We start from the raw sequence: 23,446 nt of genomic DNA, 5'->3' as shown, positions 1-23,446 counted from the left end.
ATTGTTTGCCTAAAGTGTGTAATGCCCTGACACCATCCCTTAAAAAATGTATCACTTGCTTCATGCAAAACAAGCCTGAAAATCCACTTTTCAGGAGGCCAAAGGGGAAGGTAATCTCACTTCTCCAATAGAAAGGTGATGGCATTCACTGCCTTCTTCCACTTTTTCTACTCTGTACATAGTGTTTTATATTTGTTGATGATACTGTATTTTGGTGTTATTTGTTATGCTGATGTTGATGAATTGAATACATAGGACCTCAATGGAAACAAGTCCTCAGGACTTTTAGACCAAGTGTACGACTGTACTCGTGCTGTTTGTATTTCTGTCTAATAAAGTTTTCAATCAATCAATCAATTGCAAATATTAGTGTTGATGAGTAGCTATATGTGTTATGTGACTATATGTGGTTCATTGTGTATTAAGCACAACACAAACTTTTACTGCTAGTGCCATGTGATATGTTCCCATCCAGTCGCGACCATACCATTCACAAAGTAAAGAATCCTCGTTTGGCAATTTGCATGGAATACAATTAATTTTAAGGCCAGACCGCACCAATGCAACTAGTCGAAACTCCTGGAAACAAAACAGTGATAAGGCCAGTCCACACCATTGCAACTCCTTGCAACTGCCATTGGAGATAATGGTTGCAAGTAGTTGCATGATGCAAAGGAGTTGCATTGGTGTGGACTGGCCTTAAGATCGATTCCAGAATGTCTGTGGTAGACCTACATGATACATCTGTAATGGGAGCACGTCAATCAAGCGGAGGCCTATCCACTTTATAGTGAGGGTCAGACTAGGGGTCATCGCCATGCTGGCTAGTGGTGGACATTTTTGGCAAAATTCTATTTTTACACAATGATTGGACTGTAATAATACCAGAAACACATAAAGTGCTAGCCCGAATGACCATAACAGGTCTGTAACTCTGAGAGTGTTCAAATGGAACCAATATGTACACTCAGAGTTATGGGGGTCCTTGCAAATAAAACATTTGAGAACACGTCCACTAGTACAAGTGGACTCCTGTCATAGTGTAGTAAATCAGTGTCATACATTATACATAAGAAAACCTGGAGACTTGACGTCCAGTGATTGGGTATCATGATCAAAATAAGAACATTATAATGGTGTGTAAAAAGACAACCTAATATTTGCATATTGATGACCCAGGGTCAGACAGGTGCGTGGGAGGCGGAGTTATAAATCACATGGTCAAAATCTACTCAAAGTCACAGGTGTTCACAGAAGAATTGATTGATTGGCGTCATTTAGACAGGTCTGTTTTATTCCGTTAGTTTGTTCTAGTGAGCAGCAGCAGAGAACCTAAGTTCTGTTCAATTTACTAGCAAACGAAAGAAAAACAAAACGACATTCATGTAATAGCTAAGACAGCCATTGTGGAACAATAATAATTCATAATTCATTAACCACCAAACATTTGATTTGCGTTCCCCAGTCTTTTAGTTTAGTTGGTTTATTTCGGTCCTTTTTAGACAAACAAGTATAGTGCAGTACTCGTGCGCTCGGCGGATACGCTCTCTCACCGCTGACTGTTTGAGGTGACGGTTGGGTTTGTGTCAGTTGGCGTGTGTGAGTGTGTGGGTACGTGCGTGTCTCAGTGCGCGTGCGCGTGCCGCTGCGCTCCTCTCTCTCTCTCCCATGTGTGACAAGGAGAGAACGGCAGACCCACACAGACGGCGTACGCGTACGTGGGGCAGCAACACTCGGCTGGTCGGACTGGATGGCAGCGAGGTGCCAGTAACCGGCCACAGAGCACACCGTAAGTGGCGAGTCGGGGGGTGGGTGGGGGGGATCTACGCGAACCTCAAAGAGGTCGGACTGAAGGAGGTCGGCATGGACGGCAAAGGAGGCACGCTGAAGCTGTTCACCCGCAAGAAACGGGAACTCATCAAGACGCCATCCATCTCGAAGAAGAGCCGAGCAGGAAGCCCCCATGGGCCGCAGACGCAGAGCGGCGTCCCATCTGTAAGTTAACGGTTGTCACTTTTGTTTTAATTTAGATTTTTCTTTGCTTAGATTGGTGTTTCTCAAACGTTTTCGTGCCAAGGACACTCACATTGATATGTATTTGGCCACAAAAAACGTTTTGTGCCATGGAACCCCCAGAAAGAGAAGATGTATGTTTTAAAATTATTCAAAATTATTCAAAAATGCTAGATCTTTTTAAAAGATTTAAAGAAAATACCCCGATCGACAAGCTCACGAGGTGTCGCATCCCCCGGGGTGTTGTGAGCTTGTAGATTGGCTGTTTTGGGCGTACGACACCCTCTTACGACGAAGTTTAAAAACAGTTTCCTGCTGTCACTGTGTGACTGACTCACTGTCAGTCAGATCACGACTTGACTTGAGAAGAACTTTTCTTGACAGACTGAGGACTTAACAGTAATGGACTAAACAACCAATAACGTCTAACTTGCTGCTGCTGTTACAATTTAGGCATTTAGAAGATGCTACAATGAGAAGTAGATGGCCAAAATAACAGAAATATTGTAGAGCTTACGATTTGACACTTGGTATTAACAACATTCTTAACAGTTTGTTAAGAATAAGTAGACTTATGGCTCAGGCTCATCATAGGAAGGAGTAGGCATCAGTTTCTTTCCCCACCACCTGCAAGCCAGTGTAAGCCACTGCCACACAGGGGGTGCTCTTGCAAGATCAACAGTTTCAGAAGTGACTTCTGCTTAAGATGGAGAGGCAGCTTTAGGGACAGAAGCATGCAGAAACGTGGTGGAAAAACCAGCTACAACCCTTACTCTACTAGTCAGAGAGTTAAGAAAACAGAGTCTAAAAGCAAGGATAAACTGGACATACTTCCCAACAGACCGAACATATGGCTTAAGCAGGTATGTTTCCCCTTCTCCAGATGAACCACCTTCCAATATATCTACTGGAAATAGTTATTCAACAATTTTGTGTACATGCTAAAAAGAAAAACTCTGTGTAGTGGAAATTATAATTGAGTAATGGGTGACGGATGATTTGCGTTATTTTAGTAGTTATCCCTGAGATCACCAGCATGCTTTAAACCGCCATATACAGTGCTGCTTCCTGTTGCAGAGGAGTCACCTGCTTCTAATCTGTATCTGTTAGTACTTGTTGCAAGGTCAGATGCTGCATATGGATAATGTTTTACAATCTTGCTGGAGGGCATACACCTGCCAGCGAGGCTTGGGCAGGTTTATTCATAAACACACTAAAATGCTGAGACTGCAAAACGTGGTAGTGAGTGGATGTGTCCACAGTTAGCTGCTGTGCTGATTTTATTCTCATAACAGTTATTTATTTCATATACCGTGTATCATCACTCATATTAACGATACTTTTCCAAAATACGGTTTCTAAACTTATAGACACTCCATTTGGCCACACCCTGAAGCAGCTCTTGAGTGAGGAAGTGTTGCATAAGCCAGCACAGGATCTTGTGAAAGTCTCCATTTACATGTTTACCAACAACAGTACTGTGTTAAGGTCGCTGGTTGTCCTGGACACCGCAAGTCAACCAGTCACATTGTTACCCTCGTGCTGTTTGGATCTGGGCATAAGTCATGTGATCATCTTGACCTTTTTCCATGTCTGTCTCTTGATGTTAAAAGAAAAAATGAATACTGAATACCTCTGCATTGAATCCACATCATTTTCGGTCTCAAGGACCGTACCTGCGACTGAAACATAGGATGTAGTTTTTATAAATTCTTTGTTTTCTCTCTTCTGTAGTGCAGGGAATTAAAAAAAAGGGTGTGCATGCTGTTTTCAACGTTTTCCGCCTCTTGATATTTCATCAATTTTGTGTTGTCTGTCGCTCTCGCTCTCGCTCTCTCTCGCTCTCTCTCCTCTCTTTATCACTCTCTTAGTTGTCCATTCTCCAGGAGCAGCCTCGTAGAGATGCTGTTGACCTCACTCCCTCCTCTTCCACCTCCACTCTCACCCCCACCTCCGCTGGGCTGCTGGACCCCTCCATGTCGTGCCCAGGCACACCTAACCCCCATCATAGTAAGCTGTCGGGAATGCATGGGGTGGGCTGCCCATCCCCTGTGGGCACCCTGAAGAGACCCACGGCCCTCAGTAGGCACGCCAGCGCTGCAGGTGCAAAGATATGTTTATTAGCAGGAATATGTAAAAGTGACGGCATTGCTCTGTTGATTTCATTTAATGTTTTGGTATTTATTATGGAGGACCTGTTTTATTTAGATTCAAATCTACATTAGCAGGAATGTACAGTAAGACAACATGAATGTGAAAGCAGTGATCTGCTTGTGTACAAACAAAAGTCACTAAACTCCAGTGAATAATTGTAATCTCAATATTGGTCAAAATAATCATGATAATCATTTTGGCCATAATCGTGCAACCCTACGTCATACAATGCAAAAGAGATACAGTGGACATATTGTCTTTGTTGAAGCTAGTTCCAAGACTCCATCTTTAAAGTTAAGATATTAATGTGTTTACCCCTATTCTGTTCTTTACTGTACACACTTCAGTGGGGTGTGTATGGGAAGTGCAAATAGTGTCAATGTTATGGAAACATTAGCAAGGCTGAATGTCTAAGTCAAACCTTTAGAAAGCCAACCCTATGTCAGGAAAAAAAAATCATATTTCTTCATAAAGTGTAATGCTCATAATCCAGATGCTGTAAATCCTTAGTTGGTTGAGTGACTAGCTGTGTGTGTGTCCAGGTTTCCCACTGCAATCGTGGGTGTTTACTAAGGGCCAAGGGAAGGGAGCCTTGACCCCTACCACCCCAAACGATGGTCCTGAGAGCACAGCCATTGAGGTGGAAGACATCCCAGCCCTGTTGAGGGATGTGGCGCGTTTTGCTGAGGCTGTTGAGAAACTGAAGGATGTCGTGCTGGCTGAAGGTAAGGGGAGAGAGAATGTAGCAAGGAGATGCTTTCGTGAAGCTGTGTCTATGAACGTTCTGCCAAGTACAGTTCGTGGGAGGGTGAGGCTTTTTTCTTTTTTTCCAGAGCCAGCCATAACTCTACTCTCGGAAGCATTGGGAAAAAAGGGTGACATGATTGATATCATCCCAAATATTTACTTATTCAACTTTAAATGATTGGTTAGGCTCTGCTCTGCCTCATAAAACAGTTTGGTGAAAATTGCAAGTGACAGACACAAGTGAACCTCCTCCTGTCCCAGGGATCACAGACCCAGGGCTATGAATAGGGCCGTTGACACAAACATATTTCTGTGTATATGTAATTATGTCCCTTTTGTTTGTTAGTTTTAATATTTGGCTACTGGATGGTGACTGTATACCATTGTTTCTTGAGTGTTATTTTGGTGTGTGTGTGTGTGTGTGTGTGTGTGTGTGTGTGTGTGTGTGTGTGTGTGTGTGTGTGTGTGTGTGTGTGTGTGTGTGTGTGTGTGTGTGTGTGTGTGTGTGTGTGTGTGTGTGTGTGTGTGTGTGTGTGTGTGTGTGTGTGTGTGTGTGTGTGTGTGTGTGTGTGTGTGTGCGTGCGTGCGCGCACACACACACCACAAAACGTACATCTGGAGCAACACTTGTTGTTTTGGCTCCTCCTTCTCTTCTTGCCTCTGAGTGGTGGGGTGGAGATGGGAGGCTGACATGGTCTCTCTCCTCCACTGCATCTTGATAAGGAAGAGGAGACGACGAGGAATCCACCAACGTCAATATCTCGACTGTTACCCACCATGTGTATATTGTATTGAAGGCGTGGAGCCACTTTGCAGCAAGCTGACAAGTGCCTCGTAGCTTCCTCTCTCCAACTGACGGGCTGTGTTTCCGCTGCGCCCACAGACTCGACCGCGCTCTTGTCTCCAGCAGGAAGCCAACTTCTTGTTTACTGCAGCCTCTCACACACTCTTCCCCCTGCTCTACTATGTATGTGCTACAGGCTTAGAATGGTGAAACATTTCCACTCCCTCATGACTAGACATTGTGGAGTTAAGGTCTGATCTCGGATACATTTTGTTTATTTAAAAGAAGTGCCATTGAAGCATTTGTAAAGGCTTTTCTGACCTCTCAGGTATTCGAAACATGCTTGTTCATAATGTAAGAAGAATGCCTGTTTTAAACAGATGAAAAGACTTGTTCAGACACACTTCTTGCTTTTTTGGTTTCTCACGGTCGAGATGAGAGAGTTGTCTGTCTCACTTTATCTGGTTCTATTCTGTGTCGTTCTCCACCCATGGTGAGCATTCTAAACAGGAAGCCATGATGGATAGTCTCTGAAAGAAAGGCCTCGTTCACATTTCCTCCTCTGATAGGCTGGCTGCATCGCCATGACCCCTCACCTATCACATCAGCAACACAGAGCTTAGTCTCCACTCCTTACCACCACTGTGATCCCTCTTACTCAAAATATTTCCCCATGACCTTTACCATATTGCATACAGGTCATTGTCTATTTATGGCTTCAGCCATATTTCATACATAGACCTGGGACCTTTTCCTGTTAATTGCTCTATTTTTTGATTATGCGTTTGTTTACATTTCTTGTAAACTTGCCTGGATAATTGAGCCGATGTTGGCTAAACAACATTGTGTGGTTAAGCTCCAGGGACTATCTTTGACTTTCAAATGCAATAACATTTGACAAAATGTGACCATTCAATGAAAGTATTTAGTCTGTTGGATTACCTATCTCAAACAAGTTTCAAGTCTGCAAGTTGATTTTCGTACCATACTGAAATGAATGGAATCCAATGACTAACTTGAAACTCAAACAAACGACGGTGTGCTTTGGAAAATGAATGGTAGTGATGCTAATTATACTGAGAGTTGTAGTCGATGGGCAAAACGTGCCAGATCACTGGTATGGTCCTTGATTTATCTGCGTACTCTGCACATCCAGCAAAGCTAAAGAATGGTGGCCATCATAATCCCTTTTTTTCCCCCCCTCCATGTCAATTTCCAAATTCATTTTAATACATGTACTTAATGGAGAAGGTTTCTGAATTTAGCCATAACTGAAAGCTGACGGAGCGTGTTTCTTGTACAGTACCAGAATTATGCAGCAAGAACAGTTGTCAGTTTCTAATCAGTCAAAACAATGGGAAAGGGCCACATCCTCTCTGTGACACAAGACGCAGGTCACGTAGTCCTTAGCCTTTGTATTCTTGCCTCTGACACAGACAGACATTTACAGACAAAGCCACATGTGTGCAAAAGGGAGAAGACGAAGGGACGGTTGCCCTCTGGCCTTTTCAGAGAGCTGCTTTGATAGAAAGAGGGAGGAGTAGGCTGATGATGCAGTACACAAGAAATTAGGAAATGAACAGAAGGCTGCAGATGTTATTACTGACATCAAGACAGAGGTGCGACACAGTAAAAGCCACAGTGTTGATTTTAAATTCACACTGAGGATTTCACTGTGGTGCTGACAATGTCGGACTGAATGCGTTGTGTTTTTCCACTTGAATATCAGTCATTTCGGCGACACCAGTCATGATGAAGTATCAATTAGGTTTCACGGTACTCAGCCAACTTTCTCTTGTATGTCTTCCTTTCCGTCTGTCACGGCAATGTTAACTCATGCAACACAAATTCACCATTCATGTCTTCCTCTGTCCCTCACCCTCCCACACTCTCCCTGTCATCCCCTCACTCCAGTTCCTCCCTCTTTCTCCTCTGTTTCTCCCATCACCCTCTTTGCCACTTGTCTGCCTCTACTTCTCTACCTCAACCCCACTTTCTCCCCCTTTCACTTCCACCCCTCTCTCTCCCCTCCACCTTTACCTTATTTTGTTTTATCTACGTTTTTTGTATTGTTATGCACACTGTTGAGTTTTGGAGGAAAAGAATGTCATTGCCTCCAATTTTGCTACCACCTGTATTGTGACAATAGACAACCTTGAACCAGGTAAGGAGGAGAGTCGGCGTCCTGTGGCCCATGAGTGTCTGGGGGAGGTTCTGCGGGTTCTACGGCAGGTCATCAGCACCTACCCTCTGCTCAACACAGTGGAGATCCTCACCGCTGCTGGCGTGCTCATATCCAAGGTCAAAGGTCAGTTAGTTGCTCAGGAACCCCTTACCGTTTGCATAGAAGTCCCCCTGGGGGGGAAATAGGATTTCTTAGTTTTATTTATTGCGAAATGAAATGTAATGACATCTTTGCAGTCTTTATTAGTTGGCGTAATGCAAAACTTTTAAAGGTAAAGCATTTGTCTAACCTTTTATATGAGAGCTAAGCTTATTTGTTTTCTTGGTTTTTAGGTTTTCACTATGAGGCTTGTAACGAGGCAGATAAAAAGGACTTTGAGAAGGCCATCGAGACGATTGCAGTTGCTTTTAGCAGCAAGTAAGTCTTCTCTTCTCTTCTATCTGTTTAGTGAAGTGGAATTCCATAATTCCAGTCTTAAAAGCAGCAACCCTTATCTCTATGACCCTTGCTTGTATTGGTTGTTACTGCATTATGTGTAGTCCATCATGAGTCTGTGTACTTGAGGTGAGCAATGCAGGAGCATAAGGGATGACTTGAGGTACGGTGCGATAGTCATTCTGTGTGTATGGAACCTGTGTTCAACGTTGTCTGGAGAGAAGTGCAGTTCTGGTGACACATTTGCATGAGGCAGAGCTGAAAACAGGAAGTGGTTTACTTTAACGTTGCATGCAGTATGACACAAAACCAAAACCCTGTTCAGTGCCTGCTGTCTGAACTGATTGCTATCGATTTTAAAAGAAAATGAAATTCTTGGAGACAGTGATATGTAACTGTTATGAATACAGTATAGCTTGTAAGCTACATTAAGCTCTCTAGTCTAAGTGATCAAAGTATACACATTTTGGTTAATCTTTTATTCTTTAATAGATCAGGTCTATGTTTTCCTTGCAGGCATTGGCAGGTGCACATACATCTACCATAAGCTACTCTGCCTTTAAAAGTGTAACCAACCATCATAGACCCATAGGAGGAAGCGAGTGGGCAGAGTAGGACAGTTGAATTGAACATTTCCGCCTGTCGAGGCTATTTCCTCATTCTACTACTCTTTGAACAACCTGAATATTGCATTTTTTATTATGCTTTATTTATGAACACATTGTAATTCATGGTATCTTGGCAATGGGGAGAGAATATTTTGCTACATTAAATTACACTGTAATTTAAACAAGACTAAAAGTCTAAAAAAAAACACTATACTAGCAGCAACTTGAGTCCATGCTTTTTCTTACACCCAAATGGAAATTTGCCAAAGGGTGGCACTAGAGGAAATCCATAGGGTCACCATAATCAGGTTTCATCTTATTAGCTTGTGAGAAAAGCTAATATTTTGTCCTGAGGGTGGTGCCAGAGCATAGCTAAAATATCTAGGGTCCCTCTTCCAGGGAGCATGGCAGAAACCTCGGGAGGTTTCATGGCAATCTGCCCATTACAGTTTGAGATGACTTGAAAGTGGAAAATTTGGCCTACGGGTGGTGATAGAAGAAAGGCCATTGGGTTGCGTTCAGTAGGGGCCATCATGAAGTATGAATGCGTTCAGCGAGGTTCATGGCAATCCGCCCATTCGATTTTTAGCATTGTGTGCACGTCGAAATTCGGGTCTAATGGTAGCACCATAGAGGAAAGGGGTCATCCTCTGGGGTGCATGAAGGGGCGCAGAGAATTCCATGGCAATCAGTACTAGGGGTCATCCTCTGGGGAACATGTAGGTACATAGAGAATTCCTATGACAATCCAGTTGGTAGTTGGGTAGATGTTTGGGACCAGTGGTGAACAGATTGCCATGCATACTGTTGAGCCCTGCTGCTACCGGGGCTAAAAATGAAATCGAACGATTCAATGAATAGATAAAACAAAGAAATTGGAAAATAAATAAGTACACAGACCAGACGCAGTATACAAAAGTCAAACACAACACAGACAAAGACTATTTTTGCCATCTACCATTTGCACTGTGCTTGACAATTTTCTTATACTACCTCTACAACCAAGGCCTTTTAGAATTCTTTCCTTCTGAAAAATGGATCCCTATATTCATTGTCATCATATTACATTTACTCGCTAGGTCTGGATGGATCTTTGTGTTCAGTTGTACCATAGTTCTGTGTTGTGTCTCCACAGTGTGTCTGAGCTGCTCATGGGAGAGGTGGACAGCAGCACCCTGCTCAACCTGCCGCCAACTGAGAAAAGCAGGGTATGTCTTAATTATGTGCATGACTGCCTACATTTTACTGGTGTTGACCACCTGAACCCTAGTGTCCCTATTCTCGGGGCAAACATTCAGCGAAAATGGCAGCTCTACAATCTGACATGTGACAATGTGAGCTTGTAGATTGGCTATTTTTGTCAAATATTTAGAGTGTGTAGAGTGAAAACAGGAAGGGGCCTATTGCAGAGCCCTGGGGGACTCTGGTCAACTCGCTATAAGGTTGATGGAAATAAAATAAATTCAGTTTTATACATGTTTTTTATAGAATGGATCATTAAAATCATGCCAGTTCCTCACACACTTGCAATTACACACATGCAGCCACACTGCCTCTGAGGGTCCAGATAACTTCCTCCTAAGCCACAATCGCTACAATTGAGCAACTGGCATTAGACCTGCATAATGTAGCAGTGGATTTGCCAGTGCCTAAAGTAGTACTTGGCTTAAATCATGGGTCGGTTTCAGAGGAATACATTTTCCCCTGAGCCTGCTGGGTTTTAGATTAGACTTGAATTTGGACTCTGCTTGTTGGTATTGACTTCTAGATGTGGCCTTTGTTCCCTGTAGTCTATGGAGAACCTGCATGCAGCCTCAGGACATGATGGCAGCCAGTTCAGGAATGACCCTCAGTATATCGGTAGGAGTTCCATCTCTCTTTTACACTTTCTCCCACTTTTATTAATGTCCTCACTATTGTTCTCCAAATCTCAGTGACTTGTGTGAGTGCTGTTTGCCTCTCTCGTCTTACACACACCACAACCTCATTGCCCTCTCTGCTGCTCTGTCCCTTACTCACACCCTTTCCACTGCTTTTGTCACAGGCTGTCATAGTTTCTGTTCTGAAGCACAGTAACAGTATGTGTATATAATATGCATTTGTAGGCAGGGTGGAGGAGGTGGATATAATCCTGCAGAACAGTGAAGGAGGAGTGGACTCTGCTCTGCTGTACGCCAAGACGATCTCCAAGTACATGAAGGACTTGATAAGTTATGTGGAGAAGAGGCTCTCGTTGGGTGTGTATACATTTCTAGAACCATCCTCTTTATCTTTGTATCTTAGTCTGTCAGCAAAACAGTGAATGAATTTAATTATTTTTTTTGGTCCCCTTCTAGAGATGGAGTTCTCCAAGAACCTTCAGAAACTGTATCAGTCCTGCAAACACAGCATCACACAAGTAAACATGGTTTATTTCTTCCTTCCACCTACAGTAGGGCAGGGCAATATATCAATATTATATCACTATTATGATATGAGACTGGATATCATCACATTATGTATATCGTGATGTGGGAAAAGTGTTGTATTTTCCTGGTTTTAATCACTTAGCCCTTATTTTATACTTTCTAAAATAGTCAAAAGTAGCAAATAGCAGATGCCTCACAAGGCATTGTAACTAGTTCTATTTTGGGAAATGTTTTACAAACTAGAGGTTCGGGCCGCATAGCTGCCCTCACATCTAGCGTTCTGGCAGCTACGCGGCCCTCACACCTATGGCGCACCGCCATTCTGACCGATATGCCCATATATGGAGATCCCTGATGTCATCAGTATATGGGCATGCCCCCCGTTTGTGCCTCCATGACATGGAGCTGACAATTTGTGTGCACATGATGCCATGACGATTGATTGATTACTTTATTTAGAAGTTTGCAGAAAAAACACATGAAAGTACAGTTCAAATACAAGGTCAACTTACGGTTGGATAACACACTCCATATTTGGGCGTAGCTGCATTGGGAACTCCTTATATGGTTATGGCTGAGTCACAGTGAAATGAGCGTGACAACATGGTCCGCCGGCTGGCCAGCCGGTCCTCCCTTAAGCCAATTTCAATATAGGATAAAAAAGATAATCAAGGTATTTGGTCAAAAATATTGTGATTTTCTTCTTTCATATTGCCCAGCCATTTGATTATTTGACATCACAACCACATTGGACAGACCAGATGCATTGCCTGAGCATTCTAGCACAAGTGATAATGTTCAACGCCTGTCCACAGGAGGCTTTTCTAAAAAATAAAACTATCAAATACAAGGAATTGAAAATAACTTATCAGACACGATACATAAACTATGGGAAGGTAAAAATGTAATCGTAACAATAAACCAGTCTGTTACTGGCAAGGCATGCTGTCCAAATGAGGTCTTGTGCATTGGAACAAGAAAATCAACAAAGAAAATTAGTAAGCTTGTGTAGTTGCTCTACTAGAGCTCTGATGTCTAACAACCAGTCTATTACCAGTAAGACTCCCTAATCGGGAGATAAGCGACCGTAGGTCACATGTATACAGAAGAGGGCTGTAACGGCGATTGGTTCCTAGTTGTGTGGGCAATGGATAGTTTGTGTGTGGTGTGGGAGAGAGAGTGTGTTTATAGGGGAAAGGAGGGATTGTTTGTGGGGGGCAAGCCCCCGAGTTACGTCATTTTATGTGAGCTGCAGTGGCAGGGGGTCCTCCACTGGGGGCGCCACCACTTTTGCATCCGTTCTGGAGCACCAGGAGTGGGTGGTCCCCGGGAATGCCCCGTGAGCAGCCCCGCTGGGGTGGTCATTTGGTAATTTGTCCACATGTGCTCATTTTTTACACTTGGGGGTCCCCGAGGCAGCTGGGGGTCCCTGGAGCTCCGGGGGTCCTTGGAGGGTGTAGTTTGGCAGGTAAGGAGTGTGTGTGCAAAATGTGGCATGGATCGGGGCAATGGGTGCGGAGATATGAGCAGGGCAAAAGTGTGTGACGTGTGTGACGGAGTGACGGACGGACACCTGGAGCAGCTTTCTGTAGTAAGTGCGACCTACGGTCGCAATAAAAAATAAATCTCTTAGAATACCACAATGGGACCATGGCATTGGTTTCTGCTTCATTATTTGTATTGCCTGTTGCTATATTGATGTCATAGGTTTGAATATGGTTTGAGAAGCTTGTGATAGGTTTGAATATGGTTTGAGAAGCTTTTATGTATTATGTCATAATGCAATATGACAAGTATGAGCATGCATTTATGGATGTTCAGTTTCAAATGACTAGTCCATTCTAATAAAACGAAAACAGTTTAATTGGTTTTACCTTCTTACATGATGGATTATCCAATATAATGCCAAAATACTTCAATCGCTTTGTTCATTTCACGTTCATTAAAACTTTTACTGTTCTCATTGGTTGTTTACCATATTGTTGTACTCGGAGCCTTCCTTCACATTTAGTGCTGCAACAGTAATCGAATGAATCAATTTAATCTGTTATAAAAAAACTATTTTAATAAATCAATTAACTTTAAGAAAATAGCAGATCTACATGCTACAAGCATGTAGATGATACACCTTGTATACAAATAAGTGTAAAATAGGGCTTAAGTGGTTCATTTGACTCATTAATTTGGTCTATTATAAAGAATTTGTAAAAAAGCTTATGTGACATCTCTGTTAATTCTCTCCTCTTCTCCCACCAGCCCCACATGCCCTTCTTCTCCATCTACTCTCTGGCTTTGGAGCAGGACCAGGAGCAGAGTGATGGGCTTCAGAGGGCCCACGGCAGACTGCACAACCAGACCTTCATCCTGGTACTCATTCACACACAAAGGCACATGCACACATACTGCACTTAGAGTATGCCCCAAAAAGCAGACATGTGAGATCTTTGACATGAAGAGTCTGTTTGTTTGTAGCCACTGCTGCAGCGTAAACAGGAGCACGAGAAGAGACGGAAGGAGATCAAGGAGCAGTGGATTCGAGCCAGGAGGAAACTAGTATGGCCTTTCTTCTTCTCATTTGTAAACTTAAAGGACCATACCTGTGGTCTGGCATTTTTAGCACTATGATTTATGGCAATGGTTCCCAAACCGTTCAGCTCAAGACCCCAAAAATACATTTGGTGTCTCCCTAGCCTCGCGTAGCCAGACAATATCACACGACACACTGCGTGGATATTAGTCTGGTCCCTATCAACGGTAGATTTTCTTCCAAGGGGCGGTTACAAAAAGATCCAAACGGACTCTATTGGTTAGACCTAAACCAATCAGAGCAGTGCTTCCTTGAACGAACCAATCAGAGCAGTGCTTCCTTGTACGTCATTGCTCCAAATAAGGTGATAAGCCCGCCCACATTTGGATACTGGGCCCTGGTTGGCTCCGCACAACTGCGGAGGGAGAGAATTGAAATCTCTATGGAGGGGGGCCAGACCTAATCTGCCGAGGGCTAAAGTGCATGCAATTTTGCAAAGGCAGATTCGTCTGGAACCAGGCTAGTGTCTCCCTGTCACTCATACTTAAAAATACAGTATGAATTAACCACTGCCCTATTTTAAAAGATAGTGAAAATAGCCGATCTACAAGCTCACTACGTGACGCAACATGTTGTGAGCTTGTAGATGAGCTATTTCTTTTACATTTATGGAATTTCTTTTAATTGTTTGGAAACTTCTGAAATTCTTTTGAAAAATCTTTATTTCTTTGAAGTTTTAATCTTGGAATAAAAACTATTGGCAATCGTAACAAAATTACATTTACTCACAACCCATAAAACCCATTGTTTGGGAAACACTGACTTATTTGACCTCACTGTCGACTGCCATTTTCCATATCATCAGTAGTTGTGTGATCGGGTGCTGGAGAACGCTCCTTATGGTTATTATGGGGTAAATGCAGAGTACAAATTCTGTATGTGTAAATAAGCATGAAAATCAACTTGCAGACAACTTGAAACTTCCCATTTATCTGTCCATGACTGTGCAATGATGTTCAGGTAACGTTTTAATGACTATTGGGAAATGTAGACAAAGCCAAAATAAAAATAAATTGGCTGTTTATGTACAATATATGCTCGAAGCGTTGAATAATCAATGACTTATTGACGGTAGTATGATCCTTTGAAAAAAAAAGGATCATACCACAAAATCGGCTCCAACATGGCTTGTAAAATTCTGCACTGGTGTTTATGTGTATAGATGGAATGCGAGGCGAACCTGCGGAAGGCAAAGCAGGCCTACATGGTACGCTGCGAGGAATATGAGAAGGCCAAAGCAGCCGCCTGCCGCGCCGAGGAGGATGGAGGCGGATCTACCGGCAAGTCCCTGGAGAAGAAGAAACGCTTGGAGGAAGAGAATCGCAACAAGGTCTTCCTCACCACTTGCAGCTCCCATACTGTTTATCGTTGCTGTCGGGCAGAAACCTTGTATCTCAATTTTTCAACTTAAAATTTATTAAATGAAATGAATGCCCTACTTGGTCGTACAACAGTGTCATGGAAAAGTAGCAAAAATATCCAATCTACAAGCTCATAACGTGTCACATTTGTGAGCTTCTATTTTTGTTAAAGGGATTGTAGGGAACATTAAGCCTAAATTTAAAAAATATTTATATATATATATTTTGCATTTTCTCCCCTCTATCAGCCACTATATAATGATGCTGGGGTGTTTTCCTGCATTGAAACACAGTCCTCTGTCTGAAATCCGTATTTTCCCTACTGTTTATGTTTATGTTACGTTTGTCCGGTACGTAAATTAACGCACGCATGCGCGCGTCCGTGTGCGTCCGTGCGCGTCCGTGCCCGTGTGAACTTTTTACTTTCGGTTTTAAAACGCTCTCAAACTTCTTTTTTGAGGTACAAAATTTACTTTTAAAAAATCGTTTGGATAGAATTTAGTTGTTTAACTTCATATATGTGGTCAATTTATCATGAAAGAGCCTATTTAAAAATAAAAATTCAGAGAACCGTAGGGGCGGGCAGTTCCGCGAATTGTATCGGCATAAGGCAACCTATTTTGGGCATGGTCCATTTAAAAAGTCCGCCCTGCGTCACCCCCTGGTGGTCGGGGAAAAGAACTGCTGGAGGGGCGGTGTTTGACAACAGTTTTTTTCTTTGATTATGTCTGAACTCGCCTACAATCCCTTTAAGTGGTAAAAGTGTATCTGTGGGTTTTATAAATATTGAACCAAAGAAAAGTATTAAAAATAGCTTGTGACTAAATTGTTACTAAACTACATTGGATCCATTGAAAAATATTTCCTGAAAAGGTTGTGGTTTTGGACATACAAGGTGTAAGCCCGACAGCGATGTTGATGTAGAATGAAAACGTTTCAGCCCGACAGCGATGTTGATGCAGAATGAAAACGGTAAACAAAGATATTGCTTTTCTCTCTATATACAGGCAGATGAAGCTGAGGCAACCTACAGGACTTGTATAGCTGATGCCACCACACAGCAGCTGGATCTAGAACACACCAAGGTCACTGTACTGCGACAGCTACAGGAAGTCATCAAACAAAGTGACCAGACCCTACGCTCGGTCAGTACTGACACGTGAACACTGTTGCAAAGTCCCCATCTGCATCATCTAGACTCGCTGTCCCTCATCTTTTGATATATAGCATGGAGCCAGACAAATGTATCGGTTTGGCCGATACAGCACACATTATTCGATTTTTTTTTTAATGACATTGGTATTATGTAGCCATGTGTCGACATTTTTAACCACTTTCAAACTGCCGTCCCTGTGCGTCCCTGTTTTACAAACTATCCTCCCGAGAAAAAAGATCTGCAAGCTCAACGCGTCAATGCGTTGTGAACTGAAGATCGGCAGTTTTTCCAAAGAATTTGTATAGCGCTTCAGTGGTTAAATAAAAAAAAAGTTCAGTTCATGTGTGCATTTTGTATTTACTTGTTTGCATATTGTACAAATATTGGTCAAAACATCGGTAATCGGTGGTCTAGGAGTCTCCAAAATCGGGATTGGCGTCAGATCGGGCTCTAACATGAATACTGATAGAAAATGTCTTTTTAGCATTGGGGTGACCTTCCCTCCAAACGTATTTTTTCCCCCTCAGGCAACAATCTCCTACTATCAGAATATGCACATGCAGACTGTGGCTTTGCCAGTCCACTATCAGACCCTGTGTGAGAGCAGTAAGCTGTATGATCCAGGCCAGCAGTACGCTGCCCATGTCCGAGACCTGCAGCTGCCAGAGCAGCCCACCCGTCATTACGCCTTTGAGCCGTACTCCCCCACCTCCTCATCCTCTACACAGTAAGTGATGCCCAAGACAGCACAGCCAAGACATACACTGTAGGCATATTTACAGTAGGGCTGGGCAATATATAGATATCATATTGTTGCTGTCAAGCAGAAGCCTAATATCTCCACATTTTAACTTTTTATGTGATGTTGTAAATTTATGCCCTACTTCATCATACAAGAGGGTTGCACAAAAGTAGTGAAAATGGCAGCTATAAAATAAATAAACTGTTTTGGACATGAGGTTTTCACCCAACAGCAACAATACATTCTGAGCTTGTAGATCGACTATTTTTTAATAAAGTATAAAATAGGGCTTAAGGTGCAGTGGGGTAGAAGTATAAAGTTTTGAAAAATGAAAATACTCATGTAAAGTAACTACCTTAATATTGTACTCAAGTACAGTACTTGAGTAAATGTGCTTTCCACCACTGGCTCTGTGTATAATTGTAGTCCCAAGTTTTCAGAAGGTGGGATACCCATTTCCTGTTCATTTTAATTTGATTGGCTTGGCAGCAGGTTTGTAGAAAATTGTACTGGAACCGGAAAACCTGAAACCTTCTGGAAACCTGGGACTACAGTTCTGTACAATGCCTAGTATCAGGGGGTCATTTGGCACCAGATCATGAGACTATATATTACAGTGAAATGCTTTCTGATGGTTTGACTTGGTGTTGTAGGCAGGGCCATAGAGCCAGGAATGACAGTTTCAACATGGATCAGCCCAGCGGCACAGACGGCTGTTCTGTGGACACAGGCCCTGGAGACAGCAGAGAGACGCAGGCAGAGCGAAATCGAAAGAGTGAGTGAGGCAGAGCTGCACCTGTGCTTGTTTTAGCCTTTTGTATTTCATTGAATGATTGCAATATTAGATTGCTTGGGTTAGGAACAGGACTTCTTTTGTCAAGACTGGAAACAGTTGAATATTTTTGTGTGCAAATTTGGAAAATAATTTAAAAAGACTGTGGTGCATGTATTTACCTAGTAAACCTAATATTTCTGGGCTGTCATTACTCAGTCATGTCTTTTTCTTCACCAGAACTAGGCCATAAGTCATGGGGATCGACCGTTAGCGATGACAGTGTTGGAGGGATGGAGTCTCCTACTGCCAGCACATGTAAATATGAATCTACTGTCATTGAATAGATTTGCATACATTTAATACACAAACCAGCTGACTTTTTTCAGTCGGTTTATGTGTGTTTCAAATATGTTTAAGTTTGTGTTGGTCTGTGCACATTTTAGGTGACATCAATAAAATGGCTAGGACGTCGTCCACTGGAACCATTTCTTCCAATGAGGATGCAGACGAAAAGGATGGCAATGTGGCATCCAATGTGGCATCCTTTGAAACCCCAAGTAGGATCCATAGATTGTCATATTTCTGTACTTTACTTGGTTACATGACAAGTGAACAAGGGAAAATAAATTGTTTTATATATACTATAGATGGATATACTGTATTTACAGAAGGGTGTTACTGAATATTAGTGCATTAATGCAGCTCATGTTCTCTAGATGTCAATGGCATGGAGCCTGATGTTGTGGTCTCCACTGGACCCTTCCGGAACATCGGCCTTTCCAAAGCGGCGCAGACACACCGATTAAGGAAGCTGCGGACTCCTTCGAAGTGCCGGGAGTGTGACAGCTACGTTTACTTCCAGGGTGCTGAGTGTGAGGAGGTGAGAGTTAATTTATCATTACGGGTAGAACGCATATCATTCGGACTCGGTCCTTGCGCAGCTGGCACGAGTTCAAATCCCACGAGGCCCTTTGCTGCATGTCCTTCCCCATCTCCGTCTCCTGCCTCTCTCTACTGTCGCTGTCAAATAAAGGCTTGAAAATGCCCAAGAAATAACTGAACTTAAAAAAAGAACTCTAATGTCCCATACCATTTATGCCACAGATAAATGGTTGCTCTTGTACTTTTATTGCAGTTAAGATAATTTCAAGGCATTGGTCATTCACATAATAGTATGCTAAATTAATAATGCCATCTGGAAGAGAGTTTACAATTAGCTGTGAATGTATATGAATATTTGTTGCTATACCAGCCTATACATGGTGTACATACCATGGGCTGTAATTACCGGTTATCTTCATATTTTGAGTAAATAGTTTTGTAAAAACTGATTTTGTAATATTTATTTCAGTGTAATGTCAATCTTCCTCATGTGCAAACATACTTGGAAATATAAATAATTCTGATGCTGACACTAATCATTACAAATACTAGATTTCAATACTGTGAAATTGTATCATCCTCCTACAGTGCTTCCTAGCATGCCACAAGCGTTGTCTGGAAACGCTAGCCATCCAATGTGGCCATAAGAAGCTGCAGGGACGTCTACAGCTGTTTGGCAGAGAGTTTTCTCAGGCAGCCAGCTGTGGCAGTGATGGCATCCCCTTCATAATCACCAAATGTATCTCTGAGATCGAGAGACGGGCACTCAAGATGAAGGTGAGTGGGTGTTAGGGGGGACAGGGGTAATGTTGTTTTTGAGTGATTGCTATACATGTTTTTCCTTGACTATGCCCCCCATTTCTGCTTTAGTGTGCTTGCAGTTTCCTGTTTACCTGCATTACATATTCACGTGTGTGTGTGCGCGCGTTGTTTTACAATGTCATTCAAATGGGAACATTCATTACCTTATGTGATAAGGGAAAGTGTTGTCTATCCCACACCAGTACACAATAAGGACCTGATGGGAGGTATATGAAGCAAATGGCCCAAACAGTATACAGCAAAATGTGTTAACTATACAGTATAATCCATGGTGCATAATCTGAAAGGCTCAGAATCTCCACAGCAGCTAAATGGGGTGTGTACTAATCTACAAACACTACTGCTTTGTGTATATTTGAAGGCAATAGTTGACTTAATAATTATTGGTGGTGGTAACGGAGGCAGGAGATGTGGACGGGAGACCGCAGTCCACAGACTTTCAGTTGTGTAGTCGGACCATGGTTGTGTGCACCTTCTATTTTGGCTATTTCATCAATACATCTCAACCCTAATCAAAGGGTTGATTGCACCATATAAAATGTTCATGTTTATTAATTGAATTGTTTTCATTCGTAGTCTGTTATTACTTTAAAATGTGTGCTCAGCAAACCTACACATTTCCAATCACCTCTTTTTAGGGTATCTACAGGGTGAATGGGGTGAAGACTCGTGTGGAGAAGTTGTGCCAGTCCTTTGAAAATGGCAAGGAGCTGGTAGAACTGTCTCAGTGTTCACCACATGACATCAGCAATGTCCTCAAGCTCTACCTCAGACAGGTATCATTAAATGAATACAGACAAACTCATACACAAATGGGAAAAGGATCTTGATGTTGAATTAACTATAAACTCTATGTTGACACAAAGAGTTAACCATCCATGCTTGGAATAACACAGAATATGAAAAAGGATGTGTGCTTTAAGTGTTGTACCCCTTTTTAACACATTCCTTTTATTCCCGTTTCCCCACACCCATCTTATTCTCCTTAAATCCCCCCACCCCACCCACTTCACCCCCCACAAGTTGCCAGAGCCCATTATGCCGTTCCCTCTGTACAATAATCTGATGGGGCTCGCCAAGGAGAGCTTGCATGCTGACACCCCAGAAGGAGAGGATGCCGAAACAGGTAGTGGCAGCCAGCTGATGGGCAGGGGGCCGGAGCTAGTTGACCTTGGTCCAGACACCCACCCGGAGGCCCTGGTCCTAGTGGACAAGCTCGGGGAGCTTCTGAAGGAGCTGCCAAAGGCTAACGTTGCTACATTACGCTACATCGTACTCCACCTCCGCAGGTCAGTAGCACAGCTGGTAAAATACTATGAAGAGTTATCTTTCCCAAAATACTATACTATATCTCTAAGGTGAAAATATTAGCTGAACATTTACCGTCTCCAATGTAGAGTCCAGTGTAAACATTATCATTTAGTTCACCTTATAGATATAGTGTGAACAACAATGCTGTTCAAATGCCAATTAAAAAAAATAGGATGTTTGAATGGCTTCTGAATGACCCTTTGAGTGAACCAACTGTTATATTCCTCTTCATTCCTCTATCTCTGTCCTGCACCTATCCTCTACAGAATTTCAGAGTTGGAGCAGGAAAACAAGATGAGTCCCAGTAACTTGGGGATTGTGTTTGGGCCCTCCCTGATGCGTCCCCGGCCAACGGGGGCCACGGTCTCCCTGTCGTCCTTGGTGGACTACCCCCACCAGGCCCGCATCATTGAAGCCCTCATAGTCTTCTACACTGCCATCTTCCAGTCCAAAACATCATCCTCTAGTACCACCCACCACACTCCCTCCACTCAACAGGTATGGCAATGTACATGCAAAGTAATGAGCCAAATACTGTACTTCTCAACCTTTTTACATCTTAGTAACATTTGTGGAACGTGTTTGTATAAGTGCAGGTTTTAAGACAGAGTAGCTACAGTACCACAAAGAAAATGACATCCATTTTGCCAATGTCTTTGTTTCGGCAGTTCCCTTTAGCTTTAAATGACTCATTGTTTTCACCAGGAACAGGTAGGCTTTGTTCTGTCTAGTTCCCTGTACACCCACAACCGAGGGTTGAAACCTGTATCTTTGTCAATGTAGTTTACTTTCATGTACGTCACTGCTGAACAGGGCTGTCACAATTTGACATCATTAAAAGCTGACATTTCAAAGTCTGTTTACACTGGAGACATCTTAAGAGGTGGATCTGCGTTTTTGCAGAATGTCTAACACAGATAACTGTGTCAACCCAGAACCCACCAACATTAAACAGGTTTTACTCAAGTCAGTGCTTCAGTGTGTCTTGTGAAAGGTTTACCAGCGTTTCCTCTATCCTCTGGTTCAGGGTGGCAGCACTGCTGAAGCAGAGGACAGTGGCGGCACAGAGGAGCAGAATAGACAAGACCATGACAAGATGGAGGGATGTGGTGAGAGTCCTGATGTCTACAACAATGCATAATGCCCTTTTCTCCCAGTAGTTTTTTCTTGCTACTTAATTAACATTATGCTAATTTCACCACAGCATAGTTTTTTTTTACTTGGCAGAGATAATTCTCTTGGTCTGTATAATATTTAATCAACAGACCCACTTCATAAGAGTCAGTCTCAATGAAATGTGTCTGGGATTAACACCCCTTCCTGAGCTATGTTGTTTCTTTCTTCCATTCAGACAGTTCTCAAGGATCCAGCGAACAGTTGGATCGAGATTCTGACTCGGAGCCGGATGAGTGCGGCCAGGGGACCACACACTCACAGCAGCCACACACCCTGGTCAAGCAGGACAGTGTGGTCAGCACGGATGATGACCAGCTGAACGACAGGGACAGCCTGGATCTGTCCAGCCAGCCTATGTGCCATACTGACGCGGAGCAGGAGCAAGATTTGAACCAGGAGAGCCCCAAAGCGTGTGATGGAGGTGACCCCCCTGCGGTGCCACAGTGTGACCCCCCAGAAGAGGAAGGCGTTGGTGCAGAAGAGGATCTGAGCGCCACAATGTCGGAGCTCAACATGAACCAGTCCAACAATAACTGCACCCCCGCAGTGAGCATAGCAGGGCACACCCCGACACGTCTATACGGGAAAAAACTACCCCTAACCAGAAACGCGGACAGAGACGCTGAGTTTGTCTGATAACCATCAGTGTGTATTGTCAAGTATGTTATCAAACAGGGTGTCAATAAGATATTTGTTCTTTCGAGTGTCGTAAAACACTGAAATGCAGTTGTACAATGGAGTTTTTTTTTAATCTAGCCTGGTAGTGAAATTTATGCATACAACTCCACAATGCCAGATTGCTTACTGCTGTTTCATGATCACTCATACCACTTAGAATTGAACCTTTAGAATTGTTTTGATTATTCATACAAGTATTTTTACACTGCCCTTTCCAAACATTTCACCTATTGAAAGTGCTGCTGGTTTTATTTCGGCACAAAGTTTTTAAATTTATTTTTTAAATGTTGCTTGTGTTGCAAATGTCTGTCTTGTCTTGTTGAATAAATTTGTATTTTCAGAGTGTTTTGGATGTCCTTGCTTCATACCATGTCAGTAATCATTAGGCTTTGGGCATATCTACCTTACAATTGGAATCTACAGTCATTCGCCAGAATGTTTGTACGTTCGTCGGTTGCATCAGTGTTGCCAGATTGCGCGCGAGCAACAAGCAACCAGCTTCATGCAAAAACACCACACTGCGCATGCGTGGACGCACTTTCCCTAACCAATTACACGCCACTTCACGCTTACAACTCCTGGACATGGCAACCCCGCCCCCCCATCCAAATACTGTCTGTCT

At 42.9% G+C, this 23,446-nt stretch overlaps 1 protein-coding gene across 3 annotated transcripts; it reads left to right on the top strand.

The window, feature by feature from the left end:
* Positions 1-1,656: 1,656 nt before the first annotated feature.
* On the top strand, positions 1,657-23,164 carry arhgap45b (Rho GTPase activating protein 45b). Of its 3 annotated transcripts, none has more exons than XM_084067505.1 (24): positions 1,657-1,995; positions 3,885-4,116; positions 4,710-4,892; positions 7,863-8,006; positions 8,216-8,300; positions 10,062-10,134; positions 10,717-10,786; positions 11,032-11,163; positions 11,263-11,324; positions 13,591-13,701; positions 13,807-13,887; positions 15,084-15,251; positions 16,290-16,427; positions 16,966-17,165; positions 17,834-17,955; positions 18,193-18,270; positions 18,399-18,512; positions 18,672-18,835; positions 19,426-19,614; positions 20,298-20,435; positions 20,683-20,948; positions 21,237-21,470; positions 21,994-22,079; positions 22,322-23,164. In XM_084067505.1, exons 1-24 carry the CDS (start codon positions 1,669-1,671, stop codon positions 22,780-22,782), a joined length of 3,858 nt encoding a protein of 1,285 aa, XP_083923631.1. In that variant the 5' UTR covers positions 1,657-1,668; the 3' UTR covers positions 22,783-23,164. The 3 variants fall into 3 exon arrangements, with proteins under 3 accessions (XP_083923631.1, XP_083923630.1, XP_083923632.1); XM_084067504.1 differs by having other exon boundaries at positions 7,848-8,006; positions 21,237-21,468; positions 21,998-22,079; XM_084067506.1 differs by lacking the exon at positions 1,657-1,995 and adding an exon at positions 2,336-2,876.
* Positions 23,165-23,446: the final 282 nt, after the last annotated feature.

Source organism: Gymnoscopelus microlampas, assembly GCF_963454915.1.
Source record: "Gymnoscopelus microlampas genome assembly, chromosome: 9".
In the NCBI taxonomy this organism is placed as follows: domain Eukaryota; kingdom Metazoa; phylum Chordata; class Actinopteri; order Myctophiformes; family Myctophidae; genus Gymnoscopelus; species Gymnoscopelus microlampas.
This window is presented reverse-complemented; position numbering and strand designations above follow the sequence as displayed.